Consider the following 18,094-nt stretch of genomic DNA (forward strand, 5'->3'; position numbering starts at 1 on the left):
TGGTCTAGGACAATTTGTTTACACCACTAATTAACAGCAGTTACAATACCAAACTAGGTCGGCCCCTATAGGAGAAAACACAAGAATTATACTGTATTTTCACATACTATCTATTCCTGACACTGGAGTGGCTTATAAACTTACAAAGTATATAGTTTGAGGTCTGGGGTCTGCCAATATGTGGCTAGTTTTCTGACTGTTTCGGATAACATGATTTTAGTTTTTTTTGTCTAGTCTCACTTGAATATAGGTCAATATTAAATAGTCTCCTGATGAGTCGTCTTTGGTGAGGATGATGAAACCCGTAGAAATGAGAGGCTTGGAGAGTGAGTGTGTATATTTCACCTCACCCTATATACCCTCAACCTATTAGTCACCTACTGACTAACCTTCAGGGAGTGAATTATGGGTATAGTTTTACATTTGGAATTAATAAAGTTTATTTTTTCCTTTCATCAGTAAACATGAGGAATGACAAGAGACAACCCCTTTAAGAAGATCCAACATTATGAACATAAAAAAGGCTTCTCCCCTATGTGACGTCTCTGATGTTTATTAACAGTTGATTTTCAAGTAAAATATTTCCCACATTAAGAAAATGAAAAAAGCTTTTCCTCTGTGTGACTGCTGTGATGTCTAACAAGATGCTCTTTCCGGTCAAATCATTTCCCACATTCTGAACAGGAAAAAGGCTTCTCCCCTGTGTGAGTTCTCTGGTGAGTAACAAGCAGTGATTTATCTGCAAAAGATTTCCCACATTCTGAACATGAATATTGCTTCTCTCCAGTGTGAGTTCTTTGGTGCTTAACGAGATTTCTTTTCAGGTTAAAACATTTCCCACATTCTGAACATGAAAAAGGCTTCTCTCCTGTGTGTATTCTTTGGTGTGCAACACAATGTGATTTGTTGTTAAAACGTTTCCCACATTCAGAACATGAAAAAGGCTTCTCCCCTGTGTGAGTTCTACGGTGAGTAACAAGCAGTGATTTATGTGCAAAACATTTCCCACATTCTGAACATGAAAAAGGCTTCTCCCCTGTGTGAGTTCTATGGTGAGTAACAAGCAGTGATTTATGTGCAAAACATTTCCCACATTCTGAACATGAAAAAGGCTTCTCCCCTGTGTGAGTTCTATGGTGAGTAACAAGCAGTGATTTACGTGTAAAACATTTCCCACATTCTGAACATGAAAAAGGCTTCTCCCCTGTGTGAGTTCTATGGTGATTAACCAAATCTGATTTCTGGATAAAACATTTCCCACATTCTGAACAGGAAAAAGGCTTCTCCCCTGTGTGAGTTCTATGGTGATTAACCAAATCTGATTTCTGGATAAAACATTTCCCACATTCTGAACAGGAAAAAGGCTTCTCCCCTGTGTGAGTTCTTTGGTGTGTAACAAAACGTGATTTCCATGTAAAACATTTCCCACATTCTGAACATGAGAATGACTTCTTTGCCTTAGGAGCAGTTTGTTTTTTAATGCCTCTTTTGTGACATTGATTTCCCTTATTAGTCAGTAATGAATCAGAAGATGGGACCTGTTTCATAGGATCAGATGACAGATCTTTGCTGTGAATGGATGATGGTATATCTGGAGTAATAGCAGTCACTTCATTTGTATCTTGTAGGATCTCAAGATCATCAGATTTAAAAGTTGAAGATGTCAGCTGTCCCTCTGATCTCCTGGTACAGTCATCTGCTAAGATAAAAAAAAAAAAATTAATAAAATATCCTTGAGTTTTATATTTTTGAACATTTCTACTTAAACTGTCCATAAAAATGGCAAGCTATGTAAAAAACTTTAATTATTTACCAAGACAATGACAGTTCACAGTCTAATAGAAAACCTTGTTGGATGAGCCAGTAGTGTGTGGTGTTCAACTGTTCGTTCATTCTGCCTCCCAAATATCAAATAGAAAGAAACCAATCAATGTTATGTAGGCAAAAATAATACCAATTCTCATCTCACAAAAACAAGTCCCCACTCAGGTCCATCATCTGTCAATGGAAAAACAGGTTCCCACACTATTAGTGGCTCAAATGCTGTTGAAAAGTAACAGAGTTTCTATAAATCAATCCAGCAAAATCCGCTCTCACTTCGGAGTCTTGCAGTGTGCGCAAACTACATTTAGGATCCCTGTATTTAGCAATATTATAGTGAGAAGAATCCACTTAATTTTTGGTGTGTGTCTCCTGGAGCACAATCTGGGCACTATGTGCTGGGTAATAACATGGCAAATGTGTAATTTTCACTCTCCAACATCCACTGCGTGTTAATTTCCGGAAAGTGGCTGTGGAATCAAAATATTCACTCCTCCTGTGGTCTAAATTGCAGGTACCCCTCGTTTGATGACAGAAAAACCCACAATGGTGACAGAAATATCTTGAATCTGACAAAAGTAGTAATAAATAAAAAATCTGTGAAAATGAGCAAATGAAAGTCAGACATTGCTTTTCAACAGAAAAGTAACACCCGCGGTCACAGGGGTCGCAGCTGAGACGGGGCCCGAGCGCTTAGGGGTCCGGGCCCCCACTCAGGGCATTAATGCCCTGACTGGCGTATGGAGCCCAATGAGCAGAGGAGGCCCGCATTGGGCCCCAGCGGCGGGGCAGGCTGGGCGGGAGGGGGGTCAGAGAGGCACCATGTCAGCGCCGACCCCCCCCCCGCCGCATTGAACTGTACCGGCGTCTATGATGCCGGTACAGTTCAAAGCAATGATGGAGGAGAGAGCATCAGCCGATGCTCCCTCTCCCATCATTCCCCTCTCTGCCTCTGACACATGCGCACTAACTGTTTATCAGGCAGAGCAGGAGACAGGAGCTGGGAGCAGCGGAAGCACGATTAGAAGGTGAGGAGAGTTTTTCTTTTAGTTTATGCAACAGTACAGCCAGGACTGTGGGGCCATTCTCGGGGGGGGGCTGTATACCATGGTGCTGTATACCATGCAGGGCTGTATACCATGCAGTGCTGTATACCATGGGGGTGCTGTGTTGTATACCATGGGGGTGCCGTGCTGTATACCATGGGGGGTGCCATGCTGTATACCATGGGGGGTGCCATGCTGTATACCATGGGGGGTGCTGTACTGTACACCATGGGGGGCTGTATACCATGGGGGTGCTGTATACCATGGCGGGATGCTGTGCTGTATACTATGGGGGGTGCTGTGCTGTATACCATGGGGGGTGCCATGCTGTATACCATGCCGTGCTGTATACCATGGGGGTGCTGTGCTGTATACTATGCTCTGCTGTATACCATGGCAGGGTGCTGTGCTGTATACCATAGGGGACTGTATACCATGGGGGGTGCTGTGCTATACACTTCATGTCCTCAGAACTTCCAACCCTTATCCGGGGAGATTTCAACATCCCCATTAACAGCCCTACTTCCACATCTGCATCCCAGCTTCTATCACTAACCACCTCTCTAGGCCTCTCGCAGCTTTCAACATCTGAGACACACAAGGACGGTAACACCCTTGATCTGGTCTTCGGCCAGCTCTGTTCAATCTCCCACCTAATTAACTCACCGCTTCCACTCTCTGGCCACAACATTTTCTCCTTCACACTCACAAATCCTCGCCCACCCCAGCTCACTCCTACCTACCACACAGTCAGAAATCTACAAGCCATTAACCCTCAGACACTTTCAGATTCCCTACACTCATCACTGTCCCCAATCTCCTCTTTATCCTGTCCTAATCTGGCTGTTCATCACTACAATGACACTCTTCAATCAATCAATCAAATTTATTATCGCCAAGTACATATTACATATATACAAGGAATTCTTTGTGGCAAAGAGGCAACATAATATATAACAACAGATACAACAAGTAACATCTAACAAGACAGATACAGTATATAGTCTACACATGACGATTTAATTGTTGAACAGAGAGTGGATAGAAGCTGTTCATATGGCGGTTGGTGCTGCATTTGGGGACTCTGAAGCGACGTCCTGAAGGGAGTAGTTGGAATGAGGAGTGTCCCGGGTGAGAGGGATCGGATGAAATTTTCAATGCGTGGGATCGAATACTCTTATCATAAAGATCCTGGATTTTAGGCAGGGGGGAACCTATAATTCTCTCTGCTGTTCTGAAAGTCCTTTGTAAGCGGAGTTTGTCATGCACAGTGGCTCCCCCATACCAGACTATCAGAGAGGAACAAATCACAGATCTGATGACAGCATTAAAGAATAAGATCAGCAGATTCTTAGACAAACCATATCTTTTCAGCTGACGCAGGAAGAACATCCTCTGTTGTGCTTTTCTTATAACAGCATCCATGTTTTTCCCCCATTTAAGATCATGAGAGATGATAACACCAAGGAATTTGGTCTCTGTGACCCTAAGAACCACTTCGTCATGGATGTAGATTGGAAGTATCTCATGTTGATCTTTCCTAAAATCCACAACCATCTCAGCAGTTTTTTTAGTGTTGAGTACAAGATTATTGGCTTTACACCAGTCACATATTCTTTTCACCTCACTCCGATACAAGTCTTCAGCATTTCCCCTGATGAGACCAATCAGTGTCATATCATCGGCAAATTTCAAGATTTTTACTGAGTCTGCTGAAGAGATGCAATCATTCGTATAGAGAGAAAACAGTAACGGGGACAAAACACACCCCTGAGGTGCCCCGATGTTTGTGACCAAGGTGTCCGAAGTGAATGGTCCAACTTTTACACTCTGTATCCTGGCTGTCAGGAAGTTATAAATCCACAAGCATAAGTTGAGAGGGACTCCAAGAGCTACCATTTTCTTATGAAGTAAATTCGGATCAATGGTACTGAACGCTGAGCTAAAGTCCATGAAAAGAATCCGGGCATTTGAGTGCAGTTCATCTGTATGATCCAAAATGTACTTCAGTGCCAGATTGACAGTGTCATTTGCTGAACGATTCTCCTTATAGGCAAACTGAAGCGGGTCCCATAGCTTCTGCGTGAATTTTATCAGGTGGGACATCATAATTCTTTCGAAGACTTTCATAGCTACAGATGTGAGTGCTACTGGTCTATAGTCGTTCAACTCAGAGGATCCCACTTTCTTGGGGACAGGGATAATTGTGGAACTTTTCCAACAATTATCCAACACTCTTAGAAGCACCCTTGACCAAGTAGCTCCCCTCACCCTCAGAACCTCCAAGCACAGAGTAAAACAGCCCTGGCTCACATCGCAAACTCAACTTCTCCAGCGATGCTCTAGGAGTGCTGAACGCCTATGGAGAAAAACCCGCACACCAGAAGACTTCATCCACTTCAAATTTATGTAAGAACCTATAATGCTGCCCTTCACCTCGCCAAACAGACCTACTTCACCACCCTGATCTCCTCACTAGCCAACAACCCCAAGAAACTTTTTGACACTTTTCAGTCCCTCCTCAGGCCAAAAGCACAAGCCCCTATCACAGACATTTGTGCTGATGCCCTGGCCTCCCACTTGACAGAAAAAATAGATAATATTGAAATCTCTCAACCACCAAGTGCCATGACTCCCATCCCTTCCTGCATCTCCCCTGGCTCACTTTCCACATTTGATCCCATCACAGAAGAAGAAGTCTCCAGACTCCTCTCTTCTTCTCGTCCGACTACATGCACTACCGACTCTATTCCCTCACATCTCCTCCAGTCTCTCTCTCCAGTCGTCACAACCCACCTAACCACAATCTTTAATCTCTCCCTCTCCTCGGGCATTTTCCCATCCTCCTTCAAACACGCCATTGTTACTCCATTACTAAAGAAACCGCTCTCAACCCATCCTGCACCAACAACTACAGACCAGTCTCCAATCTCCCCTTCATCTCTAAACCTTTGGAACTCTTAGTTTACTCCCGCCTTACCCGTTACCTCTCCACTCACTCCCCTTCAAAGTCCGGCTTCCGCCGCCTACATTCGACTGAAACTGCACTCATCAAAGTGACCAATGACCTTCTGACAGCAAAACGTAATGGTGACCACTCTCTGCTCATTCTTCTTGACCTATCTGCAGCTTTCGATACTGTTGACCACCATCTCATACTCTCTAGGCTCCAGTCACTAGGCATTAAGGACACTGCTCTCTCCTGGTTCTCTTCCTATCTCTCTGACCGCTCCTTCAGTGTTTTGTTCTCTGGCTCCACGTCATCTCCTCTTCCTCTTGCTGTCGGGGTACCTCAGGGCTCAGTCCTTGGCCCCCTTCTTTTCTCTCTCTACACGGCCCCAATTGGACAGACCATCAGCAGATTTGGCTTTCAGTACCATCTTTATACTGATGACACACAACTATATACGTCTTCTCTCGACCTTGCCCCCGCTGTACTACAGAACGCCAGTGACTGTCTGTCCGTAGTCTCCAATATCATGTCCACTCTCTATCTGAAACTCAACCTCTCCAAAACTGAACTTCTTCTGCTCCCACCGTCTACTAACCTCCCTAAATCTGACATTTCCCACTCCGTGGATGGCACCACAATAACACCCCGGCATCAGGCTCGCTGTCTGGGTGTTATGTTTGACACCAATCTCTCCTTCACATCCCATATACAATCTCTTGCCCGCTCTTGCCGCTTACACCTAAAGGACATCTCTAGAATCCGCCCTTTTCTCAACATGGAAGCAACAAAAACCCTCACTGTAGCATTGATCCACTCCCGCCTGGATTACTGCAACGCCCTATTAATTGGCCTCCCTGTTGTGGATGAGTCACCGAAGGAGGAAAAACAGGCCCTGAAGCCGCTAGGCTTCAAAAAGACTATATCAGCGCTCAGGTAAATTCTGAAGACAGAGCCAGAGATCAACAGATCAGAGACAAAAATGGAATTCAGCTCACCCCCGGCCGGGGATGGCTGAACTCCATAAAACAAGGCAAACAAAACCAGAACTAAAGAGTACAAAAGGCAGAGCAAAACTTAGCTTTGAGAAGCAGAAATCAGACTGGTCTCCAAGAATCCAGCAGGAAAATCACCAGCAAGGCAGCAGGGCATCGGCTGCCTTATATCCAGTCATCAGTTCCTGTGACCCAGTCATCATCTACCTGCTCAGCTGTTTGGTAATCAGCCTCACTACCTTCCTTCGCCAGAAGAGGGAGTTCATCAGACCTCACTGGTGAAGGGAAAAATGAACTCACAACAGTACCTCCCCTTTGAGGAGGGGTCACCGAACCCTCATCCATGCCACCACGGCGATCAGGGTGAGCCCGATGAAAGGCACGCACCAATCTTTCGGCATGAATATCAGAGGCAGAGACCCAGGAATTATCCTCCTGACCATAACCCTTCCACTTAACCAAATACTGAAGTCTCCGTCTAGCCAGATGGGAATCCAGTATCTTCTCTACCTCATACTCCATGTTACCTTCAACCAATACAGGGTCAGGAGGTGCCACCCCAGGAACTACTGGTTCAACAAACCTCTTCAACAAGGACTTATGGAACACATTATGAATCTTAAACGTGACAGGAAGAGCCAACCGAAAAGAGACCGGATTAATAATCTCCAAAATCTTTTAAGGTCCAATAAATCTAGGCTTAAACTTAGGAGAAGCCACCTTCATAGCGATATTTTTTTATGACAACCAAACTATATCACCCACCTTAAACTAGGGACCAATGGTCCTATGCCGGTTGGAAAACCGCTGGGCCTTTTCCTGGGAGAGAGACAACTTATCCACCACTTGGTCCCAGATCCGGTGCATTCTCTCCACCACAGTGTCAACACCTGGGCAGGCAGAAGGCTCCACCTGCCCTGAAGAAAATCGAGGATAAAACCCAAAGTTACAAAAAAAAGGTGACATCAAAGTGGCAGAACTAGCTCTATTATTTAAAGCAAATTCGGCCAAGGGCAAAAATGAAACCCAATCATCCTGATCAGCCGAAATAAAACATCTCTAATACGACTTCAAAGTCTGGTTTGTTCTCTCCGTCTGCCCGTTGGTCTGAGGGTGAAACGCAGAGGAGAAGGACAACTGAATTCCCAGCTTGGAACAGAAAGTCCTCCAAAATCTAGACACAAACTGAACTCCTCTGTCAGACACAATGTTCTCAGGAATCCCGTGCAAGCGAACTACCTGTTGCAAAAACAAGGGCACCAACTCAGAGGATGATGGCAACTTAGGGAGTGGTACAAGATGGACCATCTTAGAGAATCTATCACAAATCACACAAATAACGGTCATCCTTTGAGAGACAGGCATATCAGAGATGAAATCCATTGAAATATGGGTCCATGGCCTCTTGGGCACCGGCAAAGGCATCAACAACCCACTAGAGCGAGAACAAGGTTTAGACCGGGAGCAAGTCCCACAGGACTGCACAAAATTCCTGACATCACGAGACAAGGCGGGCCACCAAAAAGACCGACTCACCAGATCTCTAGTACCAAAAATACCTGGATGACCAGCCAATGCAGAGCAATGAACTTCAGACATCACTCTCTTCCTCCACTGGTCAGGAACATACAACTTTCCACTGGGACAACGCTCAGGTTTGTCCTCCTGGAACTCTTCCAGAGCACGTCTCAAATCGGGCGAGATGGCAGAAAGAACTACCCCCTCACCTAAGATGGTAGCAGGCTTGGTCACAACAGGAGAATCAGCAAAGAAACTCCTAGAGAGGGCGTCTGCCTTGACATTCTTAGTGCCAGGAAGAAAAGAGACCACAAAATCAAAACGTGTGAAAAACAAGGCCCACCTAGCCTGTCTAGGATTCAAGCGTTTGGCCGACTCCAGGTAAATCAAATTCTTGTGGTCAGTAAGGACCACGACCTGGTGTTTAGCTCCCTCCAACCAATGTCTCCACTCCTCAAATGCCCATTTCATGGCCAACAGTTCCCGATTCCCCACATCATAGTTACGTTCGGATGGGGAGAACTTTCAGGAAAAGAAAGCACAGGGATTCATTTTAGATGTCACAGGATCTTTTTGGCACAAAACAGCTCCTGCACCAATCTCAGAGGCGTCCACCTCTACCTGAAACGGGAGTGAGACATCAGGTTGCTGCAGAACGGGAGAAGTGAATCTTCGCTTCAGCTCCTGAAAGGAAGAAACAGCCTCCGGAGACCAATTCAGCACATCAGCACCCTTCTTAGTCAAATCAGTCAATGGCTTGGCAATACCAGAAAAATTAGCTATAAATTTACGATAAAAATTAGCAAAACCCAAAAACTTCTGGAGGGCCTTCAAAGAAGTGGGCTGAACCCAATCATAAATGGCCTGTACCTTGGCCGGGTTCATTTCAATAGTTGACGGAGACAAAATGAATCCCAAAAATGAAATCCTCTGTACCCCAAAAAGGCATTTCGATCCCTTGACATACAGGGAATTCTCCCTCAAAATCCAGAACACAGTCCGAACATGTTCCACATGAGACTCCCAATCCTTGGAGAAGATCAAAATATCATCCAGATAGATAATCAAAAATTTATCCACAAAGTCTCGGAATATATCGTTCATGAAGCACTGGAAGACAGAAGGGGCATTACCAGGTACTCAAAATGTCCCTCCGGAGTATTAAACGCCGTCTTCCATTCATCCCCATGCTTAATGCGAATAAGATTATACGCCCCCCTGAGGTCAAGCTTGGTAAACCAGCAAGCACCTTTAACTCTGGAGAATAGATCAGAAATCAGGTGTAACGGATACTGATATTTAACAGTAATTTTGTTGAGGGCACGATAGTCAATACAAGGCCTTAATGAACCATCTTTTTTAGCCACGAAAAAAAACCCAGCACCAAAGGGTGAAGAGGATGGTCTAATATGACCCTTCTCCAACGACTCCTTAATATAGGATTGCATAGCCTCGTGCTTGGGTACAGATAAATTGAAAAGCCGACCCTTGGAAAATTTACACCCCGGGCTCGGCTCAATTGCACAGGCATAACTCCTATGAGGAGGCAAAGACGCAGACTCATTCTCACTAAATACATCATAAAAGTCAGCCAAATAGTCAGGAACATCATGCGACTGGGGAGAGGTGGAGAAAACAGGAGCATCACTAAGGGCACACCGACAACCCCAACTCACCACAGACACAGATTTCCAATAACGTTTAGCAAAATCCAAGTCCATCAGGTTCAGAGCTGCTCCCAAATCCACAAAAGCCTTGGCAGAAAATGTGGACAGGGAGCAGATCAGAGTAATTGCCAGAAGAAACTTAGGTTGAACACCACCCACAGAAAACGTGTGAGCACAACGTTTCTCTCGTTTAGGGCAGACAGAAATAATATGCGAGGCATCTCCACAAAAAAAACACAGCTTATTACGCCTTCTGAACTCCTGACGTTGCTCCCTGGACAAAACTCTATCACATTGCATAGGTTCAGACATTTGTTCAACAGGTGGCAACACCTCTCGTGCAGTCTTGCGTTCACGCAAACGCTGATCAACCTGAATGGCTAATGACATAGAATCGTCAAAACCAGAGGGAACAGGAAATCCCACCATAGTATCTTTTACGGTTTCTGACAAACCTTTCCGAAAGAGAGCTGCCAAGGCATCATCATTTCAGGTAGTAAGGACCGCCCACTTTCGGAATTTTTGACAGTACAACTCTGCAGAATCCCGACCTTGGCTCAATGCCAACAAGGCCTTTTCAGCCTGATCAATAGCATTGGGTTCGTCATACAACAACCCCAAGGCTTGAAAAAATGCATCCACATTATTTAGAATAGGATCATCAGGTTTCAAAGAAAACGCCCAATCCTGGGGATCGCCGCGCAGCAAAGAGATGACAATTTTAACCCGCTGCACGGAGCTCCCCGACGAGTTAGGCTTCAAGGCAAAAAATAATTTACAATTATTCTTGAAATTCAAAAATTTAGACCGATCCCCAAAAAACACATCAGGAGTAGGGATCTTTGGTCCAGCAGCATGTGAATGAGTAAGATAGGCGGAAATTCCCCGCACTTCCGCAGCAAGCTGCTCCACACGATCAGACAATTGCTTCATCTCCATTGAGAGAAAAAAAAATTCCCCCTACGGCCTCAGAGATATAGAGGAAAAAATATACACAAAGAAATTCTGACACTTTTTTTTTTTCTTACAATTCTTTCCTCCTATTGAGTACCCTAGGATCTGCTGTATGGCTGGTGATTCTGTTATGGATGAGTCACCGAAGGAGGAAAAACAGGCCCTGAAGCCGCTAGGCTTCAAAAAGACTATATCAGCACTCAGGTAAATTCTGAAGACAGAGCCAGAGATCAACAGATCAGAGACAAAAATGGAATTCAGCTCACCCCCGGCCGGGGATGGCTGAACTCCATAAAACAAGGCAAACAAAACCAGAACTAAAGAGTACAAAAGGCAGAGCAAAACTTAGCTTTGAGAAGCAGAAATCAGACTGGTCTCCAAGAATCCAGCAGGAAAATCACCAGCATTGCAGCAGGGCATCGGCTGCCTTATATCCAGTCATCAGTTCCTGTGACCCAGTCATCATCTACCTGCTCAGCTGTTTGGTAATCAGCCTCACTACCTTCCTTCGCCAGAAGAGGGAGTTCATCAGACCTCACTGGTGAAGGGAAAAATGAACACAACACCTCCCTGTCACTTGACTATCCCCTCTCCAGTCCATTCTTAATGCAGCGGCCAGGGTCGTCCATCTGGCTAATCAGTACTTGGACGTGTCCGCTCTTCGTCAGTCATTACACTGGCTGCCCATTCATTATAGGATCCAATTCAAAGTACTTGTTCTCACCCACAAAGCTCTCTACAGTGCGGCCCCCCCCTACATCTCCTCCCTCATTTCTGTCTATCGGCATAGCCGATCGCTGCGCTCTGCAAACAACTTTCGACTTACCTCTGCACTAATCCCACTCCCGACTCCAAGACTTCTGCATGCTGCTCCTATCCTCTGGAATGCTCTACCCCAAGAAATTAGGACTAACCACAATTTGCATAGCTTTAGGCGCTCCCTCAAAACACATTTGTTCAGAGTGGCCTATCACATTCACTAATCAAAGTCATTCTATGTGTAAGTGTGCGTGTGTAGCCCATTCACTATCTCTATCCATCCTTCACTCCCTCAAAATGGCTGGACCTTCATTGTAAAAACACAAATGTAAATACACACCTGTACTTTGTATCTCCCTCACCTCATTGTAGATTGTAAGCTCTCACGAGCAGGGTCATCTTATTTTGTCTTATTCTGCTTTAATTATTGTATTGTTAACATTGTTACTTATGACTTGTGTTTTGAAACTGTTAAACTGCAAAGTGCTGTGGAATATGTTGGCGCTATATAAAGATTATTTATTATTACACCATGGGGGGTGCTGTGCTGTATACCATGCTGTGCTGTATGCCATGGGGGGTGCTATGATTGGGTCACCGAGGAGGAGAGCAAGCCCAAGCTAAGCCCCAGAAAACCAGAGAGGTTGGTAACTATGCGGATTGCAGACCCCGATCCTATCCACACAACTAGCTGTAGCCGTGGAGCGTACCTACGATGATCCTAGACGCCTCGGCACAGCCGGAGAGCTAACTAAGCCTAAAGCAAGAAAGGGGAAATCTAAACTGCCCCAGAGCAAACCCCAAAGGAATAGATAGCCCTCAAACATATATTGTCGGTGAGACAAGATGAAAACACAAACGCAGGCAGGAAAATAGACTGAGCAAATGATGGGGCCCACACTGACTAGACAGGACAGGAAAGGAAAGACGCTGTCTGCAATCACGCAAAAAGCCCTGCAAAAAGTCCAACACGTCTGATGCAAAAAAACACTGAAGTCACACGACTTCACCCACTATATCAGCACTCTGGTATATTCTGAAAGCAGAGCAAAAAGAGGCCAATCTAATAAGGGACAAAAACAAACTGGCACAAGCAGTAACATATGGACGGTGATTCAGCACAGCCCCAGCCGGAGCTGGCTGACCTGCACAAAACTGAAATAGACAAAACCAGATCAAATTTAAACAGAATAGCAAAAGAACACTTAGCTGAACATGCAGGGACAGAGCTGGAAACATCAGACCTCAGGAGGCAAGAAGAAAATCACCAGCAGGGATAGAGGGAGTCGGCTGTCTTAAATCCCAATCTGAAACCCCAGATCTCCAATCGTCGTCCTCATTATCAGGTGGCAAGCCTCTGTTAATCAGATCAGCTCCATTACCTCCAGTAACCACCAGAGGGAGCCCAGAAAGAGAACTCGCAATCCCTCTGTCAAACTGACCAGCTCCACTACCTTCAGTAATAACCAGAGGGAGGCCAGAAAGCGAATTCACAACAGGGGGTGCTGTATACCATGGTGGGGTGCTGTGCTGTATACCATGTGGTGCTGTGCTGTATACCATGCGATGCTATATACCATGAAGGGGGCTGTATACCATGCGATGCTGTATACCATGGGGGTGCTGTGTTGTATAGAATGGGGGGTGCTGTAATGTATACCATGCGGTAATGTGCCGTATACCATGTGATGCTGTGCTATATACTATGTGATTGTTACATCGCTCCGCCATACTCACCCGGCCTCCGCTCCCACGCCGCAGTTGGCCTCCGCTCCCATGCCGCAGCCTCTCTCCACCCGACGGCCGCGGCGGTCACCTGAGACGGGCTCGCGACCGATGCCGTCCCTGCATGCTATGCGCATGCACCATAGGCCGCGCCTCCTTCCTGCTTCTTATGCTCCGGCTGTGCCCTGACCCGGAAGCACCTTTGGACCAATGGTGGACCAGACGGGGCCATATCAGGCCGCTTTCCCCTGAGGGAGGCGCCTGATCGTTGTGTTTCCTAGCACTCTGGCCTCGCTACATCGTGTGCGCTCTGCTCCTGCAGTTCCGTTCTCGGCTGCTCCCTGCAGCAGCAGCTTCTCAGTCCTGCTACCCGTGTTCCTTGTTCTCTTCTGCAGTTCTGTCTCCTGTGTTCCTGCTCCAGTCCTGTCTCCAGTGTTCCTGCCATCCTACTCCAGTCCTGCCTTCAGTGTTCCTGCCGTCCTACTCCAGTCCTATCTCCAGTGTTCCTGCCGTCCTACTCCAGTCCTGGCTCCAGTGCTCCTGCCGTCCTACTCCAGTCCAGCCTCCAGTGTTCCTGCCATCCTACTCCAGTCTCAGTCTTACTCCGATCCATCCTGAGCCGCCCCTCTTGGTACCGGCTACCGTGGTACTCAAACCCCTGGGCCTGCTCCTAACGGTCCCTGTATAGGGGTCGGTTCCACCTGGCAGCTCGCCCGGGGTCCCTCGGTGCCACGGTCCAGAGGGTCCACTCCCGGGGTTTCCTGCTCCAGACCACTCACGCTAACAGTGATGCTGTGCTATATACTATGCTGCTGTGTTATATACCATGGGGGGTACATTATATTCTATGGGGGAGGCTGTGTTATATAATATGAGGGGCGGCATTATATTCTATGGTATAGCAAGTCAGACATCTGCCCTCTGCTCCTTTCATTCTCTATGTGGGGGTGGAATTATGGGAACGATGGGGCTGTGGACAGTTCGGGGGATGGAGGCTGGTCTCAAGGGGGCCCCAAAAATGTTGCCAGTATGGGGTCCCCGAAACTCCTAGTGGCAGCCCGGGGTGGGGGGGCCCCATTTGAAAGTTTGCATAGGGGCCCATAACTTTGTAGTTACACCATAGCTTTTTAACCATGCTTCCACAGTATTTAAGAAAAAGTAAAACTCATGAAATATATTTTTTATTTTAGGATATTTGTGTTTTTTGCTTTCTCTGGTTAATGGTCATGTGTTAATATGCACTTACATTGTGAATACACATTAACTTACTTTCTCAGTTCAGACTCCAGTTTTTTGTTTTTTTTTTAACTCATGAAATAGGCCTGGACAGGAATTTTGGTACCCTTAACTTAACCGCTTTGTGACCACCAAGAGTAGATAAACGTCGGCGCTAGCAGGACTTTGTGCACCGCCGACGCTTGTCAGCGGTTTTGTGCTCATCGGGCCCCCCATGTACCTTATAACTGGGGGATTCTGGCACACAGCGCTTCCTGTGACCCCCGACCTCATTGAGACCTGATTGGTTCAGGTCCTTATGACGTCAGTGTCACACCAGCCAATGAGACAAATCACTAGATAAGTTTGTTGTAGCAGCAAACTTTTCCGGGCAATCTGCCTCAGATCTCCTGTCAGTGAGACATTAGAGGAGAAACAGTGTTACAAGTGCTGCTGCAAACAGCTGTGTCAGTCAGCGATTTTACTATAAAGTAAAAAGAAACAGATAAGGCATGTTAGAGTTAGTGCTAGAGTTAGGGTTAGTGTTGAGGCTAGAGTTAGGGTTATTGTTAGGGTTACTGTTAGTTACTGTTAGGGTTTATTCTAAAGTGCGGCGGTGCTTTGTGCTGCGTGGAGAGCTCCGCTGGCATTTTGTCATAGCCTGGAGACCCCCGCAATTCCATTGCTGGGATGCGGTGGTCTCCGGAAAAATGGCCGCCGTGGGCGGCGCATGCTTGGATTCAGATCTCTGCCACCGCATCGCAGCAATGGAGCTGCAGGGGCCTCCGGCTTTGACAAAATGGCGGCATAGCCCCCCCACGCAGCACAGAGCACCGCCGCCCCAGCATAGAGCGCTGCCGTCACCCCAGCACAATGCGCTGCCGCCCCAGCACAAAACACTGCCGCCTCCCTAGCACAGAGCGCTGCCGCCTCCCCAGCACAGAGCGCTGCCACCCCAGCACAGAGCACCGCTGCCACACCAGCCTGGGATGGGATTTTCAGGAGGCCACCGCATCAGCGTGGGCCACCAAACAACCTCTGTGACCACTCTTGCACCTGTGCTGATCCCCCCGATAAGCTGAATTCAGACTGTAAGATGGACCCCCATTTGGCACATTTTTTCCCCTATTTTCCTTTTGAAAATTTGGGGTGCATCTTATAGTCCGAAAAATACAGTAATTATTTTTTCTTCACTGCCCAATGGTATAATCTTCTATGGAACATCTGTGGTGTCAGTATGCTCACTGTACCACTAGAAGAATTCATTCAGGGAAGTATTTGGAAAAATGTAGTCACTTTTGGGGGCTTATGCTGTTCTGGCACCTCAGGGGCTCTGACAATGTGACATGTCACCCACAAACAATTCCAGCAAAATCTGCTCTCCAATATGGTGCTCCTTCCCTTCCAAGCCCTGCCATGCGGCCAAACAGTAGTATTCTTCCACATATGGGGTATGGGCGTACTCAGGAGAAATTGCTCAACAACTTTTGGCGTCCAATTTCTCCTGTTACCCTTTGGAAAAAAAATGAGGGTGAATAGCTTAGTTACTCACCGATAACGGTGTTTCTCGGAACCCATGATAGCACCATGGAGAGAGGGGATCCGCCCATCAGGTACAGGAACCTACAGATAAAAAGGGAGGCACCTCTCCTCCGCCCCCAGTTGGTTACAGAGCATCAGAGGGTCTCCAGGTTAGTTAACAACAAAAGAATATACATAACATTGTAATGTTGCAAATTATCAAGAAGCACCGTGTCTAGATGAAAACCAATCTACGAACAGTAAAACGTGCTCACCGCACGCATGAAGGGGGGGAATAAGCGGGTGCTGTCATGGGTTCCGAGAAACACCGTTATCAGTGAGTATCTAAGCTATTCTCTCTCACCCATAACAGCACCACGGAGAGAATTTCAGAGATTTGTAGCTTAGGGAGGGACCACAGCCTGAAGGACCCTTCTCCCAAAGGTCAGGTCAGACGTAGAGGCTAGATCTAAACGTAAGACAGGATGTTGAGAAGGCCGAACTTTTAAATTCCTATTTTGCATCTGTTTTCTCTCAGAAAGGAAATGTGACATCAACTGTTCTTCACTGTCCTATTAAGGGAATAGAAGAATCCAGGATATCTATAAACAGAAAGATAGTGAGGAAACACTTAGCTAACCTAAATGAATTCAAGTCTCCAGGTCCAGATGAATTACACCCCAGAGTACTGAAGGAGATAGCAGAAGAAATTTTTGAACCCTTCTCCATAATCTTTGAAAATTCTTGGAGAACAGGAGAAGTCCCAGAAGACTGGAGAAAAGCAAATGTTGTTCCTATCTTCAAAAAGGGGAAGAAGGTGGACCCAGGCAACTATAGGCCGGTGAGTCTGACTTCTATACCAGGAAAAGATCTTTGAACAAATTATTAAACAACATGTATGTCAGTACCTGGATAAGAATGAAGTGATTAAACAGAGTCAGCATGGGTTTGTAACTAATAAGTCATGTCACACTAACTTAATTTCCTTCTATGACGGAATCACTGATTGGGTGGATCAAGGAAATGCTGTAGATATAGTATATCTTGACTTCAGCAAAGCATTTGACAAAGTATCTCATATAATCCTTATTGATAAAATGGCTAAGTATGGAATGGACAAGGCAACTGTTAGGTGGATTCATAACTGGCTTAGTGATCAGACCCAAAGAGTGGTTGTAAATGGCTGCACATCCAGTTGGAAGAATGTCTCAAGTGGGGTACCACAGGGCTCTGTCCTGGGCCCTGTATTGTTCAACATCTTTATCAACGATTTAGATGAAGGAATTGAGGGTAAACTGATTAAATTTGCTGATGACACAAAGCTAGGAGGGATAGCTAATAATAGAGAAGAGAGAGAGGATTCAAAAAGATATAAATAAACTGGAGAAGTGGGCAGCAACTAACAGAATGGTTTTTAACAGGGAAAAATGCAAAGAATGGGAGGAATAGGCCTAAGCAACAGCACATGTGAAAAAGACTTGGGTATACTAATAGATCACAGACTGAATATGAGTCAACAGTGTGATGCAGCAGCAAAAAAAAACAAATGCAATTCTAGGATGTATTAACAGAAGCATACAGTCTAGATCACGTGAAGTCATTATTTCCCTCTACTCCTCTTTGGTCAGACCTCATCTGGAATATTGTGTCCAGTTTTGGGCACCATATTTTAAAAAAAGACATCAACAAACTGGAACAAGTTCAGAAAAGAGCAACCAGAATGGTGACCGGTCTGCAAACCCTGTCTTATGAGGAAAGGTTGCAGGATTTGGGATTGTTTAGTTTGCAAAAGAGAAGACTGAGAGGAGACTTAATAGCTGTCTACAAATATCTAAAGGGCTATCACATTGTAGAAGGATCAACTTTATTCTCATTTGCACAAGGAAAGACTAGAAGCAATGGGATGAAACTGAATGGGAGGAG

The 18,094-nt window shown here is 45.9% G+C and overlaps 1 protein-coding gene across 1 annotated transcript in view; it reads right to left on the reverse strand.

The window, feature by feature from the left end:
- Positions 1 to 415: 415 nt before the first annotated feature.
- Positions 416 to 18,094, reverse strand: part of LOC141078000 (uncharacterized) — an 84,061-nt gene continuing 66,382 nt past the window's right edge. Inside the window, exon 3 of the mRNA XM_073564791.1 lies at positions 416 to 1,447. Coding sequence (XP_073420892.1) covers positions 663 to 1,447 — 785 coding nt within the window. The 3' untranslated portion in view covers positions 416 to 662. The remainder of the gene's footprint in view (positions 1,448 to 18,094) is intronic.

This window comes from Dendrobates tinctorius, unplaced genomic scaffold, assembly GCF_039654945.1.
Source record: "Dendrobates tinctorius isolate UK_male_01 unplaced genomic scaffold, ASM3965494v1 ptg000489l, whole genome shotgun sequence".
Lineage (NCBI taxonomy): Eukaryota > Metazoa > Chordata > Amphibia > Anura > Dendrobatidae > Dendrobates > Dendrobates tinctorius.